We start from the raw sequence: 25,025 nt of genomic DNA, 5'->3' as shown, positions 1-25,025 counted from the left end.
GGAAGAAACCTCGTCCCAGAAGGCGAACATCTACAAATCGAGGAGCGAGGTCTGGGGGGAGAGCCGCAAGCATCCAGTCTCTGGCTTGGGATCTGGAAGGGTGAGACCCGAAGATGCGTGCTAACAAAGTGGTAGAGCACTCAATCTCTACATCCTTCCTGAGCTGCTGCAACTCGTCTTTAGAGAAAGTGAGAGTTTTCGCGGCCGGTGGAGATGGAGTAGGATTGGCTGACGGGGAATCCATCGCCAATCAAGGTGAGGAGGCCGACTCGAACAGAAAAAAAGGCTCCTTCCGTTCCAAAAAAACTGCGAGGGGCAAGGGAGGGGAAAGGAGGCTAGGAGGAAGCAGGGGGGAAGGGGAGGGAAGGAGGAGAGGGGCTAAGGCTGAGAGGGGAGAGGGGCAAGGAGGGAGGGGAAGGGAGAGGAGAAGAAAGGGAGGAGTGAGAGGAAGAGAGGGGGCGGGAGAGCAAGCAGGGAGGGGGCGGGACAGCAGGGGAGGGGGCGGGACAGCAAGGGGGAGGGGGCGGAGGCAGGGAGAGGGAGCGGAGCAGCAGGGGGGAAGGGGCGGAGGCAGGGGGAGAGGGGGAGCAGCAGGGGGGAGGGGGCGGAGGCAGGGAGAGGGGGCGGAGCAGCAGGGGGGAGGGGACGGAGCAGCAGGGAGAGGGGGCGGGACAGCAGGGGGCAGGGGGGAGCAGCAGGGGGGAGGGGCGGAGGCAGGGAGAGGGGGCGGAGCAGCAGGGGGGAGGGGACGGAGGCAGGGAGAGGGGGCGGGACAGCAAGGGGGAGGGAGCGGAAGCAGGGAACAGAGGGAGGGAGCGAGGGACAGGCAGGGGGAGGGGGCGGAGCAGCAGGGGGGGAGGGGGGGAAGCATCAGGGAGGGGCTAGGGACAGGCTGAGGGGGGAGAGAGACGGGCTGAGGGAGGGGGAGCAGCAGGGGAACGGGGAGGAGCAGCAGCTGGCTGTCTCCCAGCATGGCCTCTTTGGGTGTCTCAATTACGGTTTTCCGATTGCTTGGCAGAGAGTACTTTTCTTTTGGCCTTCGGTCAACAGAGCAGGCTCAAAGAGTACTTATAAGCTCACCAATTCAGTTTCAGAGCAGAGTCATCCATTTGTGGCCGTGGCGGAAGCACTTCAGTTCTACTCCGCCGAGGCCGGGACAGGCCTCCTTTTGGATGCTTTTCCCTGGACTTCCTGATGAGGTCAGCTCTTGTCACAGAGCTGTGGAGCATATGGCTAGTGTGGCAGGTACAGTCATCCCTTCGGGTGCTAAACTTTCCTATGCTCAGTGTTACGAGGGTTAGACTCATTTCAGATTTCCCCCCTCCTCGACCTTTGCCTACTTTTTTTTTTCCCCAAGAAAGAGACTTCTATTAAGTAAGAGAAAAAACCCGCGAGAGCAAGCTCAAAGCGGAATACATCATGAAATCACGAGGATAAATAAAAAACCCCCTCAGAGTGAGGTGGAAAACAACCAAGGCTGAGGCTGAAAGTGCCACCTCAACCCTGTAGTAGTCTCAGAGAAGACAGGAGAATCCTTCCATTCCCTGAATAAAGAAGCCCTCCTAGCTGAGGCTGCACGGGAGTCTCCCTGCATACCCGTCCATACGGCCATCAAAGTATGTACGGTGTCTGTCCAGATACTAGCCAATGTGTGCGAGGGATGAACCTGAGTATCCTCCAAAGCCTCTGTGCATCTAGCTCTCCAGATATGCCAGGATGCTATGCTTGCTAGAATCTCCCAAGAAGTGTCCACAGAGGCATGTACAGCTGTAGAAGAAAGGTGTGGCCACATCCAACGAACAGGACTCAGTCCGATGATGTCGAACCGAAATGGCCCGAGAGGAGTCAAATCTCTCATAGAATACCTGAGGCCCTGTAAGAGAAAGCCAAGCCACTGAGCCCCATGTCATAAAAAATGGGAAGTGGGCAAAGTGACTGAAAATCCTGGCTACCCGCATCCAAATCATCCTCGCCTGTCTGCAATCCCATAAGCAATGCTGAATAGTCTCCGAAGCAGAGAGGCATCGAGGGCAAGTAGGGTCGGACCTGGACCTCCAAAGGTTCACTGCAATCCCACCATGGATAGATAGCCAAAAGAAGATAGTGATCTTTCTATTCCTGTGGGATTTCCAGAGTCTCCTCCAGAAGCACCTCTGCAGATCCGCAGTGATATCAAATGTCTCCCAATGAGGAACTCTGGAAGGTCTCCAACCTCTACTACTGAGCTGATATCTCCTGGCATTACTGACCGTGTAACGAAAGAAGGGGATGCCCTTCTCTCGATGCCCTGCATCAATCCACTCCCACTCTCTGGGGTCCCACTGCAAATACCTGATGGGAACTCCCCCATAGAGCCAGAGCCTCCAAGACCCGGTGGAGAGTAGCCGGGGGTCTTGGTCTAGAAACCACTCTGAATCTGATCCCTGCACCAAAAGACCTACAACCCTGATAGGCTGAAAAGCAGACTCAAGCAAGATGTCCTCTGTGGACCTGAGCAATCTGCCACCATCCTGGACACTAAAAACTAAAGCATCCTCCTGTGCATCTCGAAAGGCCAAAACCTGAAGCGGAACACCGCCTCTCGTAAAAGTACCTGCCTAAGTGGAGGAAGTGAGTGGCATATCATCTGTGTCTACCTAAACCTCTGGAAGGGCTGCCTCAATCTGCAAGATCCTCTCTGCACTCCCTTTGAGATGTCCAAGAATGCAAAGCAAGAGTCTCCACACACATCAACTCAATGGGAGAGCAAAAATGAAAGAGAACTTGGTACTAGGGGACGTGCTCTTGGAAACAAGTTCCAACTATCACTTGGATTTTTTTTTTTAAAAGAAAGAGACTCCTATTAAGTAAGAGAAAAAACCTGCGAGAGCAAGCTCAAAGCGGAATACATCATGAAATCATGAGGATAAATAAGAAAACCCCCTCAGAATGTGGTGGAAAACAACCAAGGCTGAGGCTGAAAGTGCCACCTCAACCCTGTAGTAGTCTCAGAGAAGAAAGGAGAATCCTTCCATTCCCTGAAGAAAGAAGCCCTCCTAGCTGAGGCTGCACAGGAGTCTCCCTGCATACCTGTCCATACGGCCATCAAAGTATGTACGGTGATACTAGCCAATGTGTACGAGGGATGAACCTGAGTACCCTCCAAAGCCTCTGTGCATCTGGCTCTCCAGATATGCCAGGATGCTATGCTCGCTAGAATCTCCCAAGAAGTATCCACAGAGGCATGTACAGCTGTAAAAGGAAGGTGTGGTACCACATCCACAACGAACAGGACTCAGTCTGATGACGTCGGACCGAAATGGCCCGAGAGGAGTCAAATCTCTCATAGAATACCCGAGGCCCTGTAAGAGAAAGCCAAGCCACTGAGCCCCATGTCATAAAGAATGGGGAGTGGGCAAAGTGACTGAAATCCTGGCTACCGCCATCCAAATCATCCTCGCCTGAAAAGCAGAGAGGCAGCGAGGGCAAGTAGGGTCGGCTCCAAACTTGGACCTCCAAAGGTTCACTGCAATCCCACCATGGATAGAGAGCCAAAAGAAGATAGTGATCTTTCTATTCCTCTGGGATTTCTAGAGTCTCCTCCAGAAGCACCTCTGCAGATCCGCAGTGATATCAAATGTCTCCCAATGAGGAACTCTGGAAGGTCTCCAACCTCTACTACTGAGCTGAAATCTCCTGGCATTACTGACCGTGTAACGAAAGAAGGGGATGCTCTTCTCTCGATGCCTTGCATCAATCCACTCCCACTCTCCGGGGTCCCACTGCAAATACCTGATGGGAACTCCCCCATAGAGCCAGAGCCTCCAAGTCCCGATGGAGAGTAGCCGGGGGTCTGGGTCTAGGAACCACTCTGAATCTGATCCCTGCACCAAAAGACCTACAACCCTGATAGGCTGAAAAGCAGACTCAAGCAAGATGTCCTCTGTGGACCTGAGCAATCTGCCACCATCCTGGACACTAAAAACTAAAGCATCCTCCTGTGCATCTCGAAAGGCCAAAACCTGAAGCGGAACACCGCCTCTCGTAAAAGTACCTGCCTAAGTGGAGGAAGTGAGTGGCATATCATCTGTGTCTACCTAAACCTCTGGAAGGGCTGCCTCAATCTGCAAGATCCTCTCTGCACTCCCTCTGAGATGTCCAAGAATGCAAAGCAAGAGTCTCCACACACATCAACTCAATGGGAGAGCAAAAATGAAAGAGAACTTGGTACTAGGGGACGTGCTCTTGGAAACAAGTTCCAACTATCACTTGGATTTTTTTTTTTAAAAGAAAGAGACTCCTATTAAGTAAGAGAAAAAACCTGCGAGAGCAAGCTCAAAGCGGAATACATCATGAAATCATGAGGATAAATAAGAAAACCCCCTCAGAATGTGGTGGAAAACAACCAAGGCTGAGGCTGAAAGTGCCACCTCAACCCTGTAGTAGTCTCAGAGAAGAAAGGAGAATCCTTCCATTCCCTGAAGAAAGAAGCCCTCCTGGCTGAGGCTGCACAGGAGTCTCCCTGCATACCTGTCCATACGGCCATCAAAGTATGTACGGTGTCTGTCCAGATACTAGCCAATGTGTACGAGGGATGAACCTGAGTACCCTCCAAAGCCTCTGTGCATCTGGCTCTCCAGATATGCCAGGATGCTATGCTCGCTAGAATCTCCCAAGAAGTATCCACAGAGGCATGTACAGCTGTAAAAGGAAGGTGTGGTACCACATCCAACGAACAGGACTCAGTCTGATGACGTCGGACCGAAATGGCCCGAGAGGAGTCAAATCTCTCATAGAATACCCGAGGCCTTGTAAGAGAAAGCCAAGCCACTGAGCCCCATGTCATAAAGAATGGGGAGTGGGCAAAGTGACTGAAATCCTGGCTACCGCCATCCAAATCATCCTCGCCTGAAAAGCAGAGAGGCAGCGAGGGCAAGTAGGGTCGGCTCCAAACTTGGACCTCCAAAGGTTCACTGCAATCCCACCATGGATAGAGAGCCAAAAGAAGATAGTGATCTTTCTATTCCTCTGGGATTTCTAGAGTCTCCTCCAGAAGCACCTCTGCAGATCCGCAGTGATATCAAATGTCTCCCAATGAGGAACTCTGGAAGGTCTCCAACCTCTACTACTGAGCTGAAATCTCCTGGCATTACTGACCGTGTAACGAAAGAAGGGGATGCTCTTCTCTCGATGCCTTGCGTCAATCCACTCCCACTCTCCGGGGTCCCACTGCAAATACCTGATGGGAACTCCCCCATAGAGCCAGAGCCTCCAAGTCCCGATGGAGAGTAGCCGGGGGTCTGGGTCTAGGAACCACTCTGAATCTGATCCCTGCACCAAAAGACCTACAACCCTGATCGGCTGAAAAGCAGACTCAAGCAAGATGTCCTCTGTGGACTTGAGCAATCTGCCACCATCCTGGACACTAAAAACTAAAGCATCCTCCTGTGCATCTCGAAAGGCCAAAACCTGAAGCGGAACACCGCCTCTCGTAAAAGTACCTGCCTAAGTGGAGGAGGTGAGTGGCATATCATCTGTGTCTACCCAAACCTCTGGAAGGGCTGCCTCAATCTGCAAGATCCTCCCTGCACTCCCTCTGAGATGTCCTGTCAACCTTTATTCGGTCTCCTCTGGAAGCCTGCGGAAAGCTTTCCAAGACCCCATAGATGATGTAGGTCCCCTCTCCCACCTGGACCACTGCATGTAGAGTGAGGCACCCAGTGGTCTGCCATGATCGTCTAAAATATTGTCATTCCACAATCTCTTCCCGAGAGGAAGGAGGAATCCTCCGAAGATTGCTTCTGAAACTGGCCCAAGCTTTCAGAATGGCAACCATGAGAGGGGACGAAGGTGATTTGAGGTGTGCTGTGGTGAAGATCCACCTAACACTGCTCATCCAGTCTCCTCCTGAAGAAGGTGTGCACCTCTGTATGTTGTTGATAAGAAAGTCCTTCCACGGTTCCTGCCCTGGCATAAGTCCCCGCACCACCATCTTGCAAAGTAAAGCTCTGCACTGTAAATCTGGATCAATAATATTGAGACCCCCTTCCTGTGTAGGGAGGATGAGGGTCTCCCAAGCCACCCTGGCTAAGGCATCTGCTGTGCCATCAAGCCCACTCCAGAGAAAGTTTCTGATTGGTCTTCTGAGCTGAATGATGCAGTCCCTAGAACGGCACCAGCATGAACAAACAAACCAGAGGCCGTGGCCAAGAGGACCTGGTTGACCACCACAACTCTAGAGGCAAGATCCAGCATGGCTGAGCTTCAAAAAACAAGCTTCCTCCTAATGCTCTCCAAAACGGGAGCAAATTGCTGCGTGGTAGAAATATCCAAGCCGACCTGGCAGCCCAAATACCTCTGATCCAAGCATCAGTAAAGCCAAAGCGTAGAAGGGTGCCCTCCAAAAAACGCCAATCTACTCTGTCATAAGCTTTCTCAAAATCCAAAAGTAGAATGGCAAGATTCTGGCCACTCTGCATGGCCCACTCTGAAGCTTCCCAGAAAGAGAAAATGTTATCAGAAATGCTTCTGCCATGCACAAATCCCGTCTGAGTGTCATGAATAAGATCAGGGAGAAGGGGCTGCAATCAGAGGCTGATAGCCTTGGCCAGAATCTTGTAACAAGTCCCCAGAAGTGTGATAGGCCTCCACTGGGACACTAAATTTCTGCAACCTCCTTTTGGGATAAGGTGGATGAGACCCTCTGTAAGCGACCCAGGCATCTCGCCAGAGTCCCAAATGGCCTGCAGGGCTGAAGTAATATAGTCTCCAATCATATCCCAAAATGCAATGAAAAAAGACGGGGTGAGGTGGGCACTTGCCCTTGTGAAGGGCTGAAAGTGCAGTCCTGAACTCTGTGTTGGTGAAAGGTGCATCGAGTAGAACATGCATACCCGGATTCACCAACACAGGGATGCTTTGCCAAATAGCCTGTCTAGCATCCTCTCTATCATGTGTCTCAGGATCAGCAGTAAGAAGGGTGGCATAGAAATCTGAAGCTATGCGTAAGACATCATCAGGCTCTGTCTGTAAAACCCCATGTGAGTCAATAAGCTGGGATACACTCTCTCTACTATGTCTAGGGCCAAGAGTAGAGAAAAAGTGTTTATTAACTCTACCACCCATCTGAATCCAGAAGGACTCCCGTGCATGAAAGGCATACTCTGCTCTCTGATCAAGCATCTGATCAAGCAATAACTGCTGATGAGCCCTTGCTGCAGCAAGGCGCTCCTGAATCCAAGCATCTGAAGGCCGTTTCTACTCTTCCCTCTGCAAAGCTGCCAATTGCTGGAGAACACCAATCTCACGTCTGAGAATATCTCGTCTCCTGGTACAAGCAACTGAGCGATAGAAGTCGCTAATACCAGAAAGGGCAGCGGCTACATGTGATGGATATGGCTGCCCACCCTGGACATGAGAAACACATATCTGCAGGGCTGCCTCTGTAAGGTTCTCCTCTGTGTAAAAGGCATCTGGAATCCTGATGCTGGCAGACCGGCCTCTCAAGTGAGGTTCTGAGATAGCCAGCACAACAGGAAAGTGGTCTGAAGTGGAAACCCCAGCAGCAATGCATACCGATCCACCTCTGTCTAGTGCCCAATCATCTACATAGAATCTGTCAATGCGTGCATGAATAGGCATCTGCTGCCTCCTGTTGACCAAGATCTTTTGCGAGTGCGGTCACAGATTTCGCTCAATACCCAGACAGGCGTGAGGGTTGGGAGATCCTAGCAGAGGAGATTGAGCGAGATTTTCAGTCACCCATGCGTAAAGGCACCTCGTCGCAAATTCTTCCTCTCCCTCTCACCTATTCCAAATGCAGAGTTAGGACGGCTCAGCCCTTTTCATCTCTTCTGACTCCTAGACCTGACCCCAGGATGGTTGACAGAGATCTGCCCGTTGAGTTTTGGCCCTTTCTGACTCGAGGGGTTTCCACAGACTCCCTCACTAGATTGGAACTTCTCCCGGTATTTTGTCGACGGTTAGAGGAGGTAGAGGAGTACTTGGGATCTGTTACTCTATCCAGAGAGGGGCACATTCTTCGTTTCTCCGCAGGCAGCTTTCGTTCTCGGGGGAGCGAAAGCTGGTCAGCTGAGCTACTTGACAGCGAGATTGCTAGACAGCTTTTGAGCATGACTCAGTTTCCATCAGTTCACCGTATTGTCGGCTCGCAGATTCATTCTTGCCCTAGGACTCTTCGACCTGGCTTCGGTGGCAGGGCCTTTCTGTTTCTGTTCTTTGAGGTTCAGGGAGACTTTGATTTGCCCAGGAGTGCTGGTTGGTTTGACTTTCAGCTCCTCAGTTCATGACAGAGTATTATTCCCTTGGATGGAGCCATTTTACATGAGTTGGGGCAGATTTGGAGCTTGATCAGAGACCGACTTTGGATTGCGCCGTCAGAGAGAGTCATTTGTGCCGCTGCCACTGGCATCCCCTCACTTCCATCCGATGTCTAGGCTGTCCATCATTTCTTGGAATGTAAGAGGACTGAACGGCCGCAGATTTATTTCAGATGCAGATGGTCGTAGATCGGGAGTTCCTAGATTGCAGTTGCTTAGGGACTCCCTTCGATTTATTTCCTCAGGGTCCCCTCCAGACATTGTGCTTATCCAGGAGCATAAGCTCTCCCAGGACAAGATTGATAGATGCAGATCCTTACTCAGAGGACACAGCCGGACATATTGGAGCCCAGACAGCCGGACATATTGGAGCCCAGCGGATGGTACGAGGGGAGGAGTCTGCATTTCAGTTTCAGTCAGGTGGGCCCCAGAGATCACCCAAGAGGGTACACTAGTGGAGAGCAGGGCATGCTATGTTATTCTTTAGATTGAGAGCACAGCAGTTGGTGTTCTCAATGTGTACGCTCCCACGGATCCAGCCTGCAGACGTGCACTTTGGAGACAGCTCAGAGAGTCCCTTCCTCAGGTAGACACCTGGATTGTTGGAGGAGATTTCAACATGGTTGAATTCTCTGAAGACAAGTCGGGCCAGACAGAGGGTGGACTTTCTGATAGGGAGAGAGTGGAGTGGGATAGTTTTGTTTTGCATGCTGGACTTCACGATGCAGCTCGATTGGACGACTTTCGTCACTTGGCTGATAGTCTTCAGTTCTCTTGGTCTGGGGTTTTCCATGGCTCTCTCTCTTTGGCTAGGCTTGACAGGTTTTATATTGGCCATTGGGGCCAGGCCAGAGGAGGACAGATTGGGATCCGCCGCCCGGGTTATGTTTTATCTGGCAGTCCTATTACAGATTCTCCCTACCTCTCGATTGGAGAGCACAGGCTTTGTGAGAGTTCCGGACTTTGTTTTTCAGGACACAGAGTTTGTGGAACGGTTGAGAGAGGCTTGGTTGTCAGAGGACACTCCTGAGGATCAGGGCTGGTTGATGTGGGTAGAGGGGGCTTTGGCTAGAGTCAACATGGCCTGCCAGTTGAGAGCAAAAGAGGAGAAGGAAAAGCTCAGAATCAGAGATCGGAACGCAAGAGCGGAGGTATCCAGACTTCAGAGATTGATTCAGAGCTTTCCTCATTCTCTTTTCATCAGAGGGCAGCTTTCAGAGGCTCAGGAGAGACTAGAGGAGATTCAAGGCAAGAGGGCCCAGTTCAGGTTTTACTCCCAGCAGACCTTCTGGATCCAGAAGGGGGATAGATGCTCTAGAGAGTTCTTCAGGGCAGTGGGTCAGAGATACTCTTTGGACAATCTTCGTAGACTTATAAATGAGGCCGGGTCTCTTCAGACGGATCCTCATCGTCTTGTTGAGATACTTCTGATTTCTATTCCACTCTTTACACCGCTGATCCAGTCACCCGAGGAGATGATCAGAGCCAGAGAGGAGATTTGGAGTCATGTCCCCCAGATGGTCTCAGACAGGATGAGTCATGTTTTGGATAGCCCATCACGGATACGTTACATGAGCTACCTAGAGACAGATGCCCGGGAGAGGACGGTCTGTCGCCCCTTCTTTTTAGAGCTCTCTGGGATACGATTGGGCCTCATCTACTTTCTGCCTTTTTAGAGGCTCTCGATACAGGATCTTTGGGTGAGGCATTATGCACAGGTATGATTTGTCTCATCCCGAAAGGGGGAGACAAGACAGTCCTACGTAATTGGAGACCCATTACACTTTTAGGGACAGATGGGTGTGCCTCTTTGAGAACATTTCATTACCACCTAGGTTGAGGCATAGGAAAAGTTTTGTGCCCATGGGATTCTTGGACCCCTTAGGGTTAGGTTTTGTACCCATAACCCTATGGTGCAATTTACACCAAAGTGTTGTGCCCATCGGATATTTTTTACATGGTCGATCGAGCATTAAATACTAGTTTTGCTCTAGTGTCATGCACATCCGTAAAAAAACACGCTGCTAGGTATGTTATCCGATCAAGCACTTATGGGATGGACGTGCCACTTTGCATGTAAGTCAATTCCACCTAGTTGAAGGTGTGTGCAAATTATTGTGCCCATTGGATATGCTTTGCATTGTCGATCGAGCATAAAACACCGTTTTTGCCTTAGTGTCATGCACAACCATGAAAAAACACAGTCCTAGGTGTGTTAATCAAACAAGTACTTATCGGATGGGAGCTCCACTTTGTATGCAAGTCCTTCTCAACTAGATTGAGGTCTGTGCAAAGTATTGTCACCATCAGATGTACTTTGCATGGCCGATCACGCATTATACACCGTTTTTCCCCTAGTCATATGCACATCCACAAAAAAACATGCCCTTAGGTGTGTTATCTGACCAAGATAGGAGTACCTTGGATAATATCTTCACTTTTTGGGAGGCCACTCACTGGGCCAAGGAGAGTCAGCAGGAGATTGCAGTTCTCCTTCTCGATTTTGAGAAGGCCTATGACAGGGTGGACTAGGGTTTCTTGGAGGGCACTAAGAGGAGGCTAGGCTTTAGTGATAGATGGATTTTATGGGTCTCCTCACTTTACTCTCACTCTTCTAGCAGGATGGTGGTCTGTGGAGGCAGAGGACCGGCTTTTCAGCTATCCAGATCGGTACAACAGGGATGCCCGCTTGCACCTTACCTTTTCCTTTTCGTAGCGGAGGCTATGGGTTACTTTATGCAGGCTACCAGTCATGGCACTTTGGGCCTTCATCTGCCTATCCGGCAGGAGCAGGAGCTTCTGGACACTGAGTTTGCTGATGATACGGCACTGACAGTCAGAGGAGATGCATATAGTCTTGCTACTGCTGCGGATGCAATTGACAAGTTCTGCCTAGCCTCAGGGGGACTTGTCAATTGGAACAAATCAAAAGGCATTTGGACTGGAGCTCAGCAGGATACCCCAGCATGGGGAGGAGACAGAGGCTTTGTATGGTTACCCAGAGGCACCTCCACGAGATATCTAGGCTTCCAGGTTGGCATTGAGGTGTCCCCGACGCAACAGTTTGCCCCAGTTCTTGAGAGTATCCGGAGAAAGCTAGCCTACTGGAGTACGGCTAGACTATCTTTGGCCGGAAGCTTTGGCCGGAAGAGCGCTGGTACTCAACCAGGTTCTACTAGCGACTATGTGGTATGTTGCGTCATGTTGGTGCTTTCATGCTAACTCGATTCGCCAGGTGAGGAGATTGCTTCAGAACTTTCTGTGGAGTGGTGGTGATGGTTCTGAGGACACTAGGGCCAGAGTTTCATGGGATACTATCACTTTACCTTTCTCGCAGGGAGGACTTGGGGTTCTTGATCCGGAGATGCAGAGTAGAGCCCTTTTAGTCAAACTTCTTGTTAGAGGTTTGACTATCCGTGGAAGCAATTCCTACTGCATGGGATTCACCACTGCACCCCTAGAGCAGCAGGTCAGTGGGCAGGTAGAGTCAGTTGGATCTTCCTGATGGACCAGCATTCTCAGCCTTCCTCACCACTTGTGAAAAGGCTTGTTCAGATATGGGATCATTTTCGACAGCACCTCATTAGAGCAATTCCCTCCTCCAGAGAGGAAATTGCCCGACAGCCACTTTACCATAACCCCCTAGTTCGGTACCAGGAATCTTCCCTTGGTACAGAACTTAGGACTCCCTTGGCCAGATGGCATGCTCAGGGGGTTGTGACAGTCGGAGATTGGTTCAGGGGAGGTGTGGAGATGTCAGAGGAGGTGACCAGAGATAGACAAGGGCCACTTGGACAGATTGCTACCACCAGATTACTGATCATGAGAGCTATTCCTCAGGAGTGGAGGGATGTACTTCCTGATCCAGCCTATGTTGATCCCATTTCTACTTGGTCAGGTTGTTTTAGTGAGGCTAGGCTATGTATTGGAGTTCGCTTAGGATCGGCACCGTTTATTTATTTTGAGACGGACTCCTCTCACAGATTGTATCCCACTCAGCCCCTGGATCGTCAGGAGCTTCTTTGGCAGAGAGTCAGGGTCATTGGTTGCCTGGGTAAGGAATGGGCCACAGATCCTTCCAGGTTGACCATTGCAGAGGATATTAGATGGAGACTTTGGATTTTTTAGGGTCGACGTCTTGCGGAGCTTGACTGGGACCCAGGTGAGTGGGCATGGCCTGCTCCGGTGGCAGGCGTTCGTCCTCTTTCTTTTTTCCAGTACTCGACGAGGGCAGGTTACAGGCTTCAGCAGAGAGACTCTCATCACATTCCATTTGCCTCCCAGCATTGGCACGCACAGGGACTTACTGCAGAGCTCTTGCTGAGCTACTGGACCCACTTTTGGGGCATTAGTAGAGCCAGGAAAGTCTCCTACTTTCTTTGGCTCACTAAACATAGGGGCATACCTGTGGGTACTTGGCTCCAGCAGATGGGTAGACCCTCCTTGTGTATGCGTTGTCAGCTTGCACAGGAATCTAGCAAGCATTGTTTATGGAGTTGCACCAGCTCTAGAGTGGTATGGACAGGTATCTTCAGGTTGTTCTCATATGTTACATCTGAGTCCTTTCTGATGACTTGGGGCGCTGCTCTTTGGGGGAGAGGATCTGAAGCCTTTACTCTCTTTGAGTCAGAGCCAGGAGACCTCGATTTCTTCATGCAGCATCGCCAGAGACGGGGTCCCACGGAGGCCAGCATCATGGAGCCGCAGGATTTACTTTTGGTACCCGTACCAGCACAGGATTCCGTGCCTACTTCAGCTGCAGGGTCAGCCTGGGAGGTGATTTCCAGCATTACCCTATGGCGGATATGGTGTTCGCGATGTTCTTTTGTCCTTGGGGACCATTTATGCACGGAGGCTGACACTCTCGCTTCCATTTGGGCAGAGATTATCTTCACTCCTAGGAGTGTACACGCACCTCTTTGGCAGCTCGTGGGAGACTTATATCCTTCATGAGGACATGGGACTGCTCACTCGACCCCTTTTGGGATGTCGTGGCATTTTAGACCACCTCCATGGCTTTTTTGCCACATTGTTGAGGCTAGGGATAGAGTACTTTCTCTCCCATCTGTTGTATGATTTGTTTTGAATGGAATATATCACTCTTTATTTTAAAAATACAAAGAGACAGTACTTCAACCCATCTCAAATCTCCCCCTTCTCCTCTCATGGCTGCCATTCTAAAAGCTTGAGGCTGCTTCAGAAACACTCTTCGCAGAGTTCCACCCACCTCTCGTGAAGAAATTCACAGGCAGCCACTAATGTGGAATGACTCGATTTTGGATGACCATGGCACGCCACTTGGAGTGTCACATTATCTGCGGTGGTCTAGATGGGAGAGGGGACCTGCTTCTAAAGTAGGCGCCTGGCAGGCCTTTAGGAGACTTCCAGAGGATCAGAGACTTCCAGCAGTTGGCCACCTTAGATGGAGTGCAGTTAGGATACAGTAGATAGAGGCAGCCATTCCGCCATAGTGACACAAATGACATGCCGATCACAGAGTCCACTTGGTGGGGAGCGTTTTCAGGGACAGGCATTCCGTTTACAGATTCTTGCCTTGCAGGAATCCACAGATTCTTGTCATCTATGTCAATCCACAGATTCTTGTCATCTGTGGATTGACACAAATGACATGCCGATCACAGAATCCACTTGGTGGTTGGGGAGCATTTTCAGGGACAGGCATTCCGTTTACAGATTCTTGCCTTGCAGGATTCACATGAGGATACCCTAGTCTTTGATGTTCGGTCGCGAGGTAGACTTACCAGATCTTTTGATGATATTCTTTTGGAGGTTGCCTTTCAGCCTATCAAGATTGCAGATTTAATGGAGTGGGGCAAGGACTCACAGTGGTATCTTGACCCCAATCCTCTTCTCCTAGCGCTGGGGTCTTGGAGACTCTGGTTATGGTGGTTCCCCTATTAGGTTCTTGCAGTGGGACCTAGGGGAGTGGGAATGGATTGATGAGGGGCACCGAGAGAAGAAATTCCCCTTCTTTCGCTATACATTCAGAAATGCTCGGAGATTTCAGCTTAGTAGTAGAGGTTGGAGGCCCTCCAGAGCACCTCATTGGGATAGTTTTCAAATTTCCGCTGTTGTGCGGAAAAACTTTTGGCGTAGGCTCTGGAAATCCCTCGGGAATAGAAAGATCACTCTTTTCTTTTGGCTTTCTATTCATGGAGGGATTGTAGTAAACATGTGGAGATCTAGGTTCGGGGCTGACCCTACTTGTCCTCGTTGTTGCCACATTGCAGTTGAGTCAGTGCAGCATTGCCTTTGGGAGTGCAGACAGGCGAGGACGATTTGAAAAGGTGTTGCTAGCATTTTCAGTATCTTTCATATAGCACCTTTCTATATGACCTGGGGTTCAGTAGCTTGGTTATCTCTTACTAGCCCTCAGGTGTTTTTCAAGGGACATGATCTAGATCCAGATCCAGCTCTCATTATACGGCGACACTTAGTGGAGTCTTGTTCCCTCCAGGATGTTCTCTTCACTCCTTTCAGAGCTCCTCATGCCTCAATAGACACGTCTTGGGAGATTCTGGCTAGCATTGCAGCTTGGCATATTTGGAGAGCCAGGTGTACAGAGGCGATGGAGGGTATCCAAGTTCACCCTTCCCAGGCTATGGTCATTATTCGACATAGTACACACTCTGATGGCTGTATGGGCGAGCATGCAGGGATCCTCTAGAGCAGCCCCACTGCCAGGAAAGTTACTTTTTTCAGAGTTTGGAGAGAATCTCCTTTCTTCCCTGAGTCTCCCTCAGGGTTGAGGTGGCATTTTCAGCCTTTGCCGTGGTTTTTTATTAGCTCCTTTTGAGCTGTTCTTTTCCTCATACATTGCATGATGTACTCCCGCATTTAAGCTTGCTCTCGGGGGTTTTCATTCATATTTACTGAAGTAATTTGCTTGAAAAAAAAAATACAAAGAGATAGAAACACTACTATTTGTGACAACGGTGGCAAGTAATAACTAACCCAGGGAAAAAGGGCCACCTCATGCTCACATTTTCACCCATGACGTAGTAGGATTCCCCTTTCACATGGGATAGGGCATGGTACTTTCGTTAGAAATAGAGTCAATGCGCCCAATGTGTGAGACCCCACATTATGAGACATTGCAGATTGACCCTAGGAGTAGGTTTTTCAGGTTTTGGGGAATCGATGCACATGCCATCATCGTCTGTGCATGTAGTCCATGTGGGATATGTGCAATCATGTGGGACTGTCTTGCAGGGCCCTTCGAGAGGCTGTTTACTAGGTCTCATGGGGAAGGATATCTTTATAGGTAAGCAAAGGGTTTGCATATGACCCATCTATGGGTCTGGTTAGGGGCCACTTACAAGGCATGGAACTTGCATAGGGGGGCAGCTATTTCTGATCCGTTCATGCACATTTTGGCTTTCCTACATTTCTGTGTCTTTCCAGATCCGAACTCTATGCTTTCTGCAACTTGTCAGTTGTTAATTAGTGAAAACAGTGAAATCCTTTCTACCTAGTTTCCACTGCAAGGGTTAGCTTCAGCATGCTTCCCTATTCATCGCTTTCTTACAGTGGAGGCTTCCCCACCTACACCCCTTGTGCCATGGTGGATTACAAACATGAAAATCACTCTATTCTTTCGGATTTTCTTTTTTATTCTATTTTTTCAATGAAAAGACTTTTATTAAGTTTCAAAATACCCCTAAGGTACATCATGCATAGCATGAAAACCAACATACCTTAAGTGGGTTAACAACCTGCTCAGCAACAAGAAGAGCTAGTAAATGCCACCTCAAACCTACAGCGAGCATGCAGGGATCCTCCAGAGCAGCCACAGCCAGGAGAGTTACTTTTTTCAAAGTTTGGAGAGGATCTCCCTTCTTCTTTGAGTTTCCTTCAGGGTTGAGATGGCATTTTCAGTCTCCGCCTTGGATCTTTATTGGCTCATTTTGAGCTGTTTTTTCCTCATGCATTGCATGACGTACTCCCGCATTTGAGCTTGCTCTCGCGGTTTTCTTTCATACTTAATGAAGTAATTTTCTTGAAAAAAAAAAAACCTATGGCGGAGTCTGAAAAAAAGGGACCCTGCTCCACTCCTTGAGAAACATAGTCCTCTTGCCAGAGCCACCCAACCCCTACGTGCTCAACTAAATGGCCATTAGAGTGTGTATAGCGTGTGTATAGCATCTGTCAAAATACTGGCCAAAGTCTGATAAGGGTGGACCTAGGAGCCATCAAGAGCCTCTGTGCATTTGGATCTCCATTTGTGCCACGCTGAAATGCTCACTAGCATCTCCCAAAAACTATCCACCGAGGCATGTGCACGTCTGTAAGGAGAATGGGGAAAGAGCATGCCTCAACTAAGTGCATCAAACCAAAAGAGTCAAAGAGAACTATGCATCTCATAAAACATATGAGGCCTTGAAAAAGAGAGCCAAGCCTCTAAACCCAAGGTCATGAAGGCTTGCCTATGAGTGGGAGCCTGCACAACAACCTCGGACTTCCGTGACTTCGAGGGGAGCTTGGAGGGAGAGTAATTTGCATTCGTGCGACGACGTGCAAGTGACACAGGCTCTAGGCCTACCTTCAAGGACCATTGCATCATGAAGGATACCTCCACCTCAATTTCCAAGCATGTAGCGCACTCCTAGAGTGCTCCAGTACATACCTTCCTCTGGCCTTAAGCGAATCACACCCACTGCAATGCTTGTGCCCTAATTGGCCGGATAAAACTGAGCTAGAATGGTGATCCTGTCACCGTGGATGATCCAAAGCTCCCTCCCCTAGGGGCCCAGCCACTCCTCCATCATGCGAAACACATGTTGTCTGATCATAAAATCAAACAATGTGGGACGCCACTGCTCCTCTCCATTGGAAGCAAAATGGAATCCCTGGTAAGGGCGAGTGCGAGAACCAACCACTCCAATGGATCCCTCTTTCCAAGGCTGCAAAATCATCGTTGTCATCTCTAAAGTGAGAGGATACTAGTCTGGAATCTCTAGGTAGTTCCACAGTCCAAGCCTCCAAAAATCCCTCAGCAATGGTTGCCTAGGGTGGGGCTTTAGATCTTGAAGCTTAGAGAATAGACCGCTTGACTTGGCTGCTCCAAAGAGGCTCAATCCTGTGAAGGGGGGGTGGGGGGATTGCGGCTAGAAGGAGGAAGCTTCATCCTGGGGGGAAGGGGAAGACTCAGCCATGCCCTTGCCCCAAAGGTTGGGGATATGGATAGGACTCAGAAGGGGGGCAAGAGGTAGAAGAGGGATGAGGAGAGGAGCGGAGAGGGTGGGGGGCAAGGGGGGGGGGGGGGGGGGGATAGGGGGAGGGGGGAGATCCAGAGGAGGGGGAGGGCATGCTGATGGAGTAGTGGTAACTGATATAGTTGGATCTTTGATGTCATGCTTGCTGAGTAGGAACCTAGGCCCTCTATACCCCTGTCATAAGGGGATTTGCCACCAGAAGATCAAAGAAATTCTCATCCTCTGGAGTCTGGGGATAGCCTGCAGTGGTGCCTTTGACTGCTTCCCCTAGGATTGGGAAGCTACCTCCCATTCTACCCCTTCACCATGTGCAACTGTAAATACTCCTGACCGCTCCATGTGCTGAGCTCACTCTCCGTGTGCACAGCTCTCGATGAGATCACCTTGGGCATGGTACTCTTGGTTGACATGTGGTTGACATGTGTCGACGCATGGTCGCCTCCGATATGGTGCTCCTAGATGAACCCGTGGTTGACACGTGTCACACATGATTGATATGTGGTCAACGCTTGATGTCATGTGGCTGACATGCGTTGACACATGGTCAACATGTGGTCAACGCCTGAAGACAGCAACTGCTTGGGGTGTCTCTATTGTAACAGTTTCCCCTGCCACTATCATTCACCGTCCCAGTGAATAGAAATGGAGAAGAGAACCCGTGAAAAGGAAAAAGAAATTACAAATCAATTTTATGGCCATACAATAGAAAAAGAGGAAAATATTACAGACCATGTGTCTGGCTATGCAAGTGATACCAACACTTGTATAAAAATGAAACTGTGAAAATAGAATGCCGCTTGCTTGAGGTATAACATGGAAAATTGAACAAAATAGAGTACATCGTGAGAAGATGACACCATGATATTTACAAAGATAGCCAATCTGCTTGTCAAAAATCTAATAGTGCTAGAAAACCAAAAAAATATATGTATCTATAGATTACTGAGGGAGGTCATCAGTAGCCTTCTCCTATGCCGCAGTCATATCTATCTCAGGTTTGTTGTTTTCCTCCTTGGCCTCAATTGTATCCATCACGTTTCTCATATCCAGGTACTTTGTCTTATACCTGTGGTATTGCTGGTAGTAATGATCATGTTGTGATTGCAAAGTAGAATGAGAAGTCTGAAGGGTGGTTAGTTGTGTCCGAAGCTCTGTAAACTCCTTGTCCATGGCTGAAAGCTTCGCTTCCAATTCAGCGACCTGAGAATTTGATTTTTCTTTGGCAGTCAGTGATGAAGACGACGAGTCCTGCAACTGAGTGAGCTCCTGCTGAAATTTGGTTACCTCTATTGCATGCTGGCTGCGCAAAGTTGCCAGATCTGTTGCATGCTAGCTGCGCACAGTTGCCATATCTGCTTCCCATTCCTACATGTGGATGAGGTGACGATCTTCGAGGACAGCCTGCTGAATGTTCCAAGCGATGTCGCGCTCATGGATAGCTGATTCCTTCTGTTTTTTCCAGCTCTCCTCATGCTGCCAAAGTGTCACCTCTGAGGCGTGCTGCTGCGCTGCTTGGGATTTCTCAAACTCTAACTTCAAATGTTCTTGCTGGGAGAGCAGTTTATGAGTATAACCTGTTGAATTAAAGACTGCTGCCCCGAGTTGCGTGAAGGTATCATCCATGATACATTGTGCGAGATGTAGGGACCTCTTCATCCAAGCATATCTATTGCTGTCATTCAGCCTGTCAGCCATATTGATCATGTCCCCCAACTCCTCGAACATGGCAGGCACAACGCACTCTTCCACTGTAGGCAAGCTTTCTGTAGGTGCCAAATGATCTAAGTCCACAAAACATGTTGGGGCCCTGGAGATCTTCCTGTTCTCTGCGAGGCATTCCTGCAAAGAAATGGTGAAGATCTGATCTACATCCTCCTCTTCCACGCATACCGGGGAGCATTTCTTGTGTAAAGCATATAGTAATTTTTTGTAATCTCCATTCTGCTGCTCCACAAGGGAAATATTTGAGAGTGATGGGCCCGAGGAAGTGCTATATAAGCTGTCAGCATATCATTCTGATGGAGGGGTGGGCAATCCACGTACTTGGGCAACTTCCCTCCCTCAGATATCTGTCTTGCTGGTGGAGTTGTCAGAGGATCTCCCTCGGAGGGGCTCCCACTCCTATCTCTGTGCTGCGGGGGTCGTGGGGGGAACAGTCTGTGAGAAATGTGAAGTACTCTCTGAGAAGCCTAAGAAAGCCCCTGAGAAAGCCCGTGGGAGTCAAGTCCTAGAGTCAGATTCAGATCCAAGCCACGGTGGGAGGTCGAGAGACGTGATGGCTCATGAACGGTGGTGATTGCATCGGTGAAAGTAGTGGCAAGGCAAGATGGTACAGCCGCAATCCGTCTCGATGGTCGCAAAAATGCTCTATCCGAGGGAGGCACCGGTACAACACCCGTCGTCACTGGTACAACATGGGGTATACCTAATGCGACCATACCCACTGAAAGTCCAGAGGTCACTAGTGAAGTCTACACAACTGTAACTGATGGAGATGCAAGTCCGGAGGTCACTGTCGAAGCTTGCGCAACAGTCATTGATGGAGATGCCCACTGATACGGAAGTGGGGGTGGGTGGGGAGCCGGCGACACATGTCTCTGGGGAGCAAGATCCTGAACCAGAGGGACTATAATCGCTCTGCCTTGGAGGGTCCCCTCTTCGCTAAGAATCTCCCTCCTTTCTCCCGAATGGTCATCCTCCTATCTCCTTAGTTGTTGAGGATAGCCGTTGCGCCGTTGTCTCTCTTGATGGCTCCGGCAACTTCCTGCCTCCCTGACTCGCCAGCCTCTTCTAGTCAGGGTGGTGTAAATACTCCATGTGTAGGTGAGCTGGAGCACCGCACCACTGTACACGTCTCACCATGTTCAACTGTAAATACTCCTAACTGCTCCTTGTGCTGAGCTCACTCTTCATGTGCGCAGCTCTCGATGATATCACCTTGGGCATGGTACTCTTGGTTCACTTGTGGTTGACATGTGTCGACGCATGTCGCCTCGGATATGGTACTCTTGGATGAACCCGTGGTTGACACATGTCATGCATGATTGACATGTGGTCAACGCTTGATGTCATGTTGTTGACATGTGTTGACACATGGTCAACATGTGGTCAACGCCTGAAGACAACAACTGCTTGGGGTGTCTCTATTGTAACATCGCCTGGGGCCAATCCCACACATCTCCTTGAGGGCGTAAGACTCACGATCCTACCCAGTAGGGCTCTATCCTAAAGTGATTGAACTCCAATTTCAACATGTTGCTTGTCCTGCGGAGAAAGAAGAACCTTGACAACAGTGGGAGTCGAGGGTGCTGCCATTTGAGCCTCTTTTTATAGACCAAAGGTCACACCAAGATTCTTTTTCTAAGAGCAGAACTTGACCGTTGTGCAAGAGGGAAGGGGAGGAAGGCTCACAATGAAGGAGGAGAAGGCATGGGCCTTCACATCCCTAGACCTTGAGCGGAAAAAAGGGGGTTCCAAACTAATAATCATGTATGCAATCCCATAAGAAATGCTGAACTGACTCCACAGCAAAAAGGCAAGGAGGACAAGTAGTGTTGGCTCCGAACCAGCATGGAGCATCTCTGGTTTTCAACCTTGGATTTTAGCATTATTCTCATGCATTACCTTTGAGTCCTTTAGTCTAACGTGGGGAGAAGCTCTTTGGTGAAGAGGATTTGGTGCATTCTCTCTATATGAGTCAAAGGTAGGTGACCATGCCTTCTTCGTGCCGAGGCATTGCAGATTCAGTCCTATAAAATCTGAGCACCATGAAGCTTCATGATTTGTTCTTACTCGCCATCCCGGCTCAGGACCCACTGCCTTCAGGTGGTGGGAGGTGGTTTCCAGTATTACTTTATGGTGGATGTGGTGTTCGAGATGTGTCAGGGTCATAGCAGACACACATCTACTGCCCTTGATATATTGGCTCCCATTTGGACTGATCTCATTTTTACCATCCGGAGTCAGTGGGAGAGATGCACTAGACCTGGGATTGTTCTCTTTCCTTAGTGATGTGGTATTATAGACCACCCCTTGGTTGTCTCTTCATATTGTAGAGGCTAGGGATAGATTTCTCACTCTCCCACCTTTGATTTAATTTGTCTTGAATGGAATAAATTACTTACTACTGTAAATATGACAAAAAAGAAACAAGATGCTGAAATGCAGATTGGCCCAGGCTGTACATTCTGTCCTTATGGTGAAGTCAATAACCATAGGTTCATTTTTAGAAGCGACATAGGGAAACAAGGGAATGAGCTACAGTGGCACAAATTCAATCTTAATTCAGATCAGACTTGTATGCTTCATAAGCACAAAGTACATTTTGCCAATGCATGTATAAAAGAAAATAAAAGAAGTCTATGGAAGTCGTTCTGAGATGCAGCCAAGTCCAGGATAAATGTTCACATTCAAAAACATGTGCGAAATATATCTTTCCTAGACAAATCCAAGCTTGCAAAACTTGTTAGCATTTATCTATGGCCTGAAAAATCAGCACTATGAGAAAAGTAGGATCATCCACAATTCCATTGCATATCTGCAATCACAATCTATCTTGAATTGGTTACAAGGACATAGAACTTAATGTTACCTTGCAATATCAAGTGCGAATTTCACAGCAGTCTCTGCATCAAGGGGACCTTTAGCCATCATAATCTTTTCAAGGTCCCCCTGAGACATACAAGATGCACATAAGCACATATTAGAATATTAACTATAACCAAGCTAACTGGATCGATTCTCTTTTCCCAAATCAATCTTCATCGATAGACTACAAACTTGACAATCTATGGCTATGTGTTTTCTGATGCCTCTTGCTTATCCTATCACACGATACTAGGGTATATAAAACGATAATTTAAACACTCGAGTGGGGACATCTTATAGGAAATCTAGCAGTTCATGTTTATTTTTTTCTTCCAAAATATTAGTGTGGCCAACAATATTTTTGTCATCTCAAATGCAACAGACATCTCAAATGCAGCAGGCGCATACAAACTGAACAGGTGTGCATGTGTTATAGCAACAATTTGGCCAAAATTTTGTAACATGTAACCAAGAGAGTGATTGGCCTCCATTGTGACACCAAATTTCTGTAACCTCCCCTTGGAATAAGGTGCATGAGATCCTCTATTAGTGAATCAGGCATAGCTCCAGAGTTCTAGACGCCCTGTAGGGATGAGGTAACATGGTCCCTAATGTTATCCCAAAAAGCAATAAAAAAGGAAGATGTAAGCCCATCTGAACCCGGGCACTTGCCCTTATGAAGGGCAAAGAGTGCAGTCCTGAATTCCGTATTGGTGAAGGGTGCATGCAGTAAGACTCGCATATCTGGTTTCATCGACATGGGAATAAATTGCCATATAGCATATTTGGCATCATCTCTAGCCACTATGTCAGGATCTCTTGAGAGTAGGGAGGCATAAAAGTCAGTAGTAGCTATATGCAAGACAGCATCAGGATCTAACTGCAAAGCCCCATCTTAGTCGATCAGCTATGAAACACTCTCTCTATTATGTCTTGGTCCGAGAGTAGAGAAAAAGTGTTTATTGACTCTACCTACCATATGAGTTCAAAATGACCTGTGCATGAAAGACATACCCTACTCTCTGATCTAATAGTATCTAACCCTTGCTACTGCAATAAGGCGCTCCTGAATCTAAGGATCAATAGGCCGTTTCTGCTCCTCCCTCTGTAGGGCTGCCAACTACTAGAGAATACCAACTTCCTTTCTGAGTCTCCTAGTACTAGCAATCAAACAATAGAAATAACTAATATCAGAAAGGACTGCTACCACAAATGAGGGAGGGGGCACTCCCCCTGCATATGAGAAACCCAAATCTGCAAATCTGCCTCTGTGAGATCCTCCTCTGCATAAATGGCATCTCAAATCTTTATATTGGTAGAGCATCCTCTCACGTGGGGCTCTACCACTTGGAATCTTTATATTGGTAGAGCTCCAATGATTCTGATGGTTTCAGATCCTCATATGAGGGGCCGCTCTACCAATGTTAGGATTCCAGATGCCTTTTATACAAATGAGGGCCTTACAGAGACAGTGTTGAGGACTTGGGTATCTCATATGCATGATGGGCCACTTTCTCCGTCAGACTTAGCTGCATCCCTCTCTGGTATTAGCGACTTTTATCTTTTAGTTGCTCGTATCAGGAGGGGTGAGATCCTCAGGTGTGAGATAGGTATCCATCCGCAGTTGGCTACCCTCCAAAGGGAGGAGCAGAAGAGGTCTACAGATGCTTGGATTCAGGAGCGCCTTGCTGCAGCAAGGGCCCAGCAACAATCACTTTTAGATCAAAGAGCAACGTATGCCTTTCATGCCAAAGAGTCATTTTGGACTCAGATGGGAGGTAGGGTCAACAAGCAGTTCTTCTCTACTCTTGGCCCTAGACATAGTAAGGAGAGCGTCTCACAGCTTCTTGACTCATGCGGAGTTCTTCAGACACATCCAAATGCTGTCTTGCAGTTGCCACCGATTTCTATGCCTCCCTTCTTACAACCAATCCTAACACTTAGGCCACAGATGATGCTAAAGTTGTTATTTGGCACCCTTCACCAACATAGAGCTCAGAACTGCTCTCTCTGCCCTTCACAAGGGCAAGTGTCTTGGTTCAGATGGACTTACCCCCTTATTTTTTATTACTTTTTGGGATTAGATTGGGGATCATATTACTTCAGCCCTGCAGGGTGTTTGGGACTCAGGTGAGATGCCTAAAGGAGTTGATTCCCATTTCTTTCTGTTGATCGAGCAAGTTGTGATTGATGCTGCTCAGAGGAAGCGTTTTGATTCTTCTAGGCTGATTGCTTCTAGTTGATGTTGTGTTGAAAAAGACGTTTGGGCCTTGGAATCGTGTATCTACTTGTTGCTGTTCCGTGACTCCTGGCAGTCAGGAGAGGGATTGTTTGTTGGTGTGAAGCTGCTGAGTTTCCAGAATTGAATAGTTTGATTCAGCCTATCTCTGGCTGGAGTTCTCATTTGATGTTGACAGGCTGGAGTACCTTCAAATCTGCAAAGGATTCACTGTTTTTTTCTGAAGTGACGTCTTGGGAATTTTGATCGTAGGAGTGGGATTCATTGGTGGATTGAGTGCTCTCTGTTCTGGGGATTGTTTTCCTGAATTAACAGCAAGATCTGTGTTGTCTTGTGATTATTTGTTGTGAGGGAGTCTTGTGGTAGTGGTGCCAAGATACCTTGCTTTGAAGTGGTGTAAGCGCTCTAGTCTTGAGAGCCTCACTTGGTGTTCTGATCTACTTGGTTCCCGGCCTTAGTTCATTCATTCCAAGGTGTACTTCGGAAGTGATGTGATATATTTATTCCTTGAGCTATGTCCTAAAGTACATGAAGTGTTCTTTGGAGTGTTTCAATCTTGTAATGAAGAGAACCTCTCTTGAATAAATCAAGTGTCTTTTATATGGAAACCTGTCACTTTTTTAATGATTCACTCTTGGATAAAAT

The 25,025-nt window shown here is 48.6% G+C and overlaps 1 protein-coding gene across 4 annotated transcripts in view; it reads right to left on the bottom strand.

Moving 5' to 3' along the window:
- Nucleotides 1-25,025, bottom strand: part of LOC147886393 (serine/threonine-protein kinase VIK-like) — a 265,479-nt gene that overhangs the window by 114,483 nt on the left and 125,971 nt on the right. For 3 of the 4 annotated variants that reach the window (XM_087395887.1, XM_087395889.1, XM_087395888.1), the window contains one exon: nucleotides 22,146-22,225. The exons of the other annotated variant lie outside the window; for it this stretch is intronic. In XM_087395887.1, coding sequence (XP_087252013.1) covers nucleotides 22,146-22,225 — 80 coding nt within the window. The remainder of the gene's footprint in view (nucleotides 1-22,145; nucleotides 22,226-25,025) is intronic. 4 annotated transcript variants of the gene reach the window in all.

The sequence above is a fragment of the Dipteris shenzhenensis genome, chromosome 24 (assembly GCF_047967505.1).
Source record: "Dipteris shenzhenensis isolate YYH24624 ecotype China chromosome 24, Dip_SZ_1.0, whole genome shotgun sequence".
NCBI lineage: Eukaryota > Viridiplantae > Streptophyta > Polypodiopsida > Gleicheniales > Dipteridaceae > Dipteris > Dipteris shenzhenensis.
This window is presented reverse-complemented; position numbering and strand designations above follow the sequence as displayed.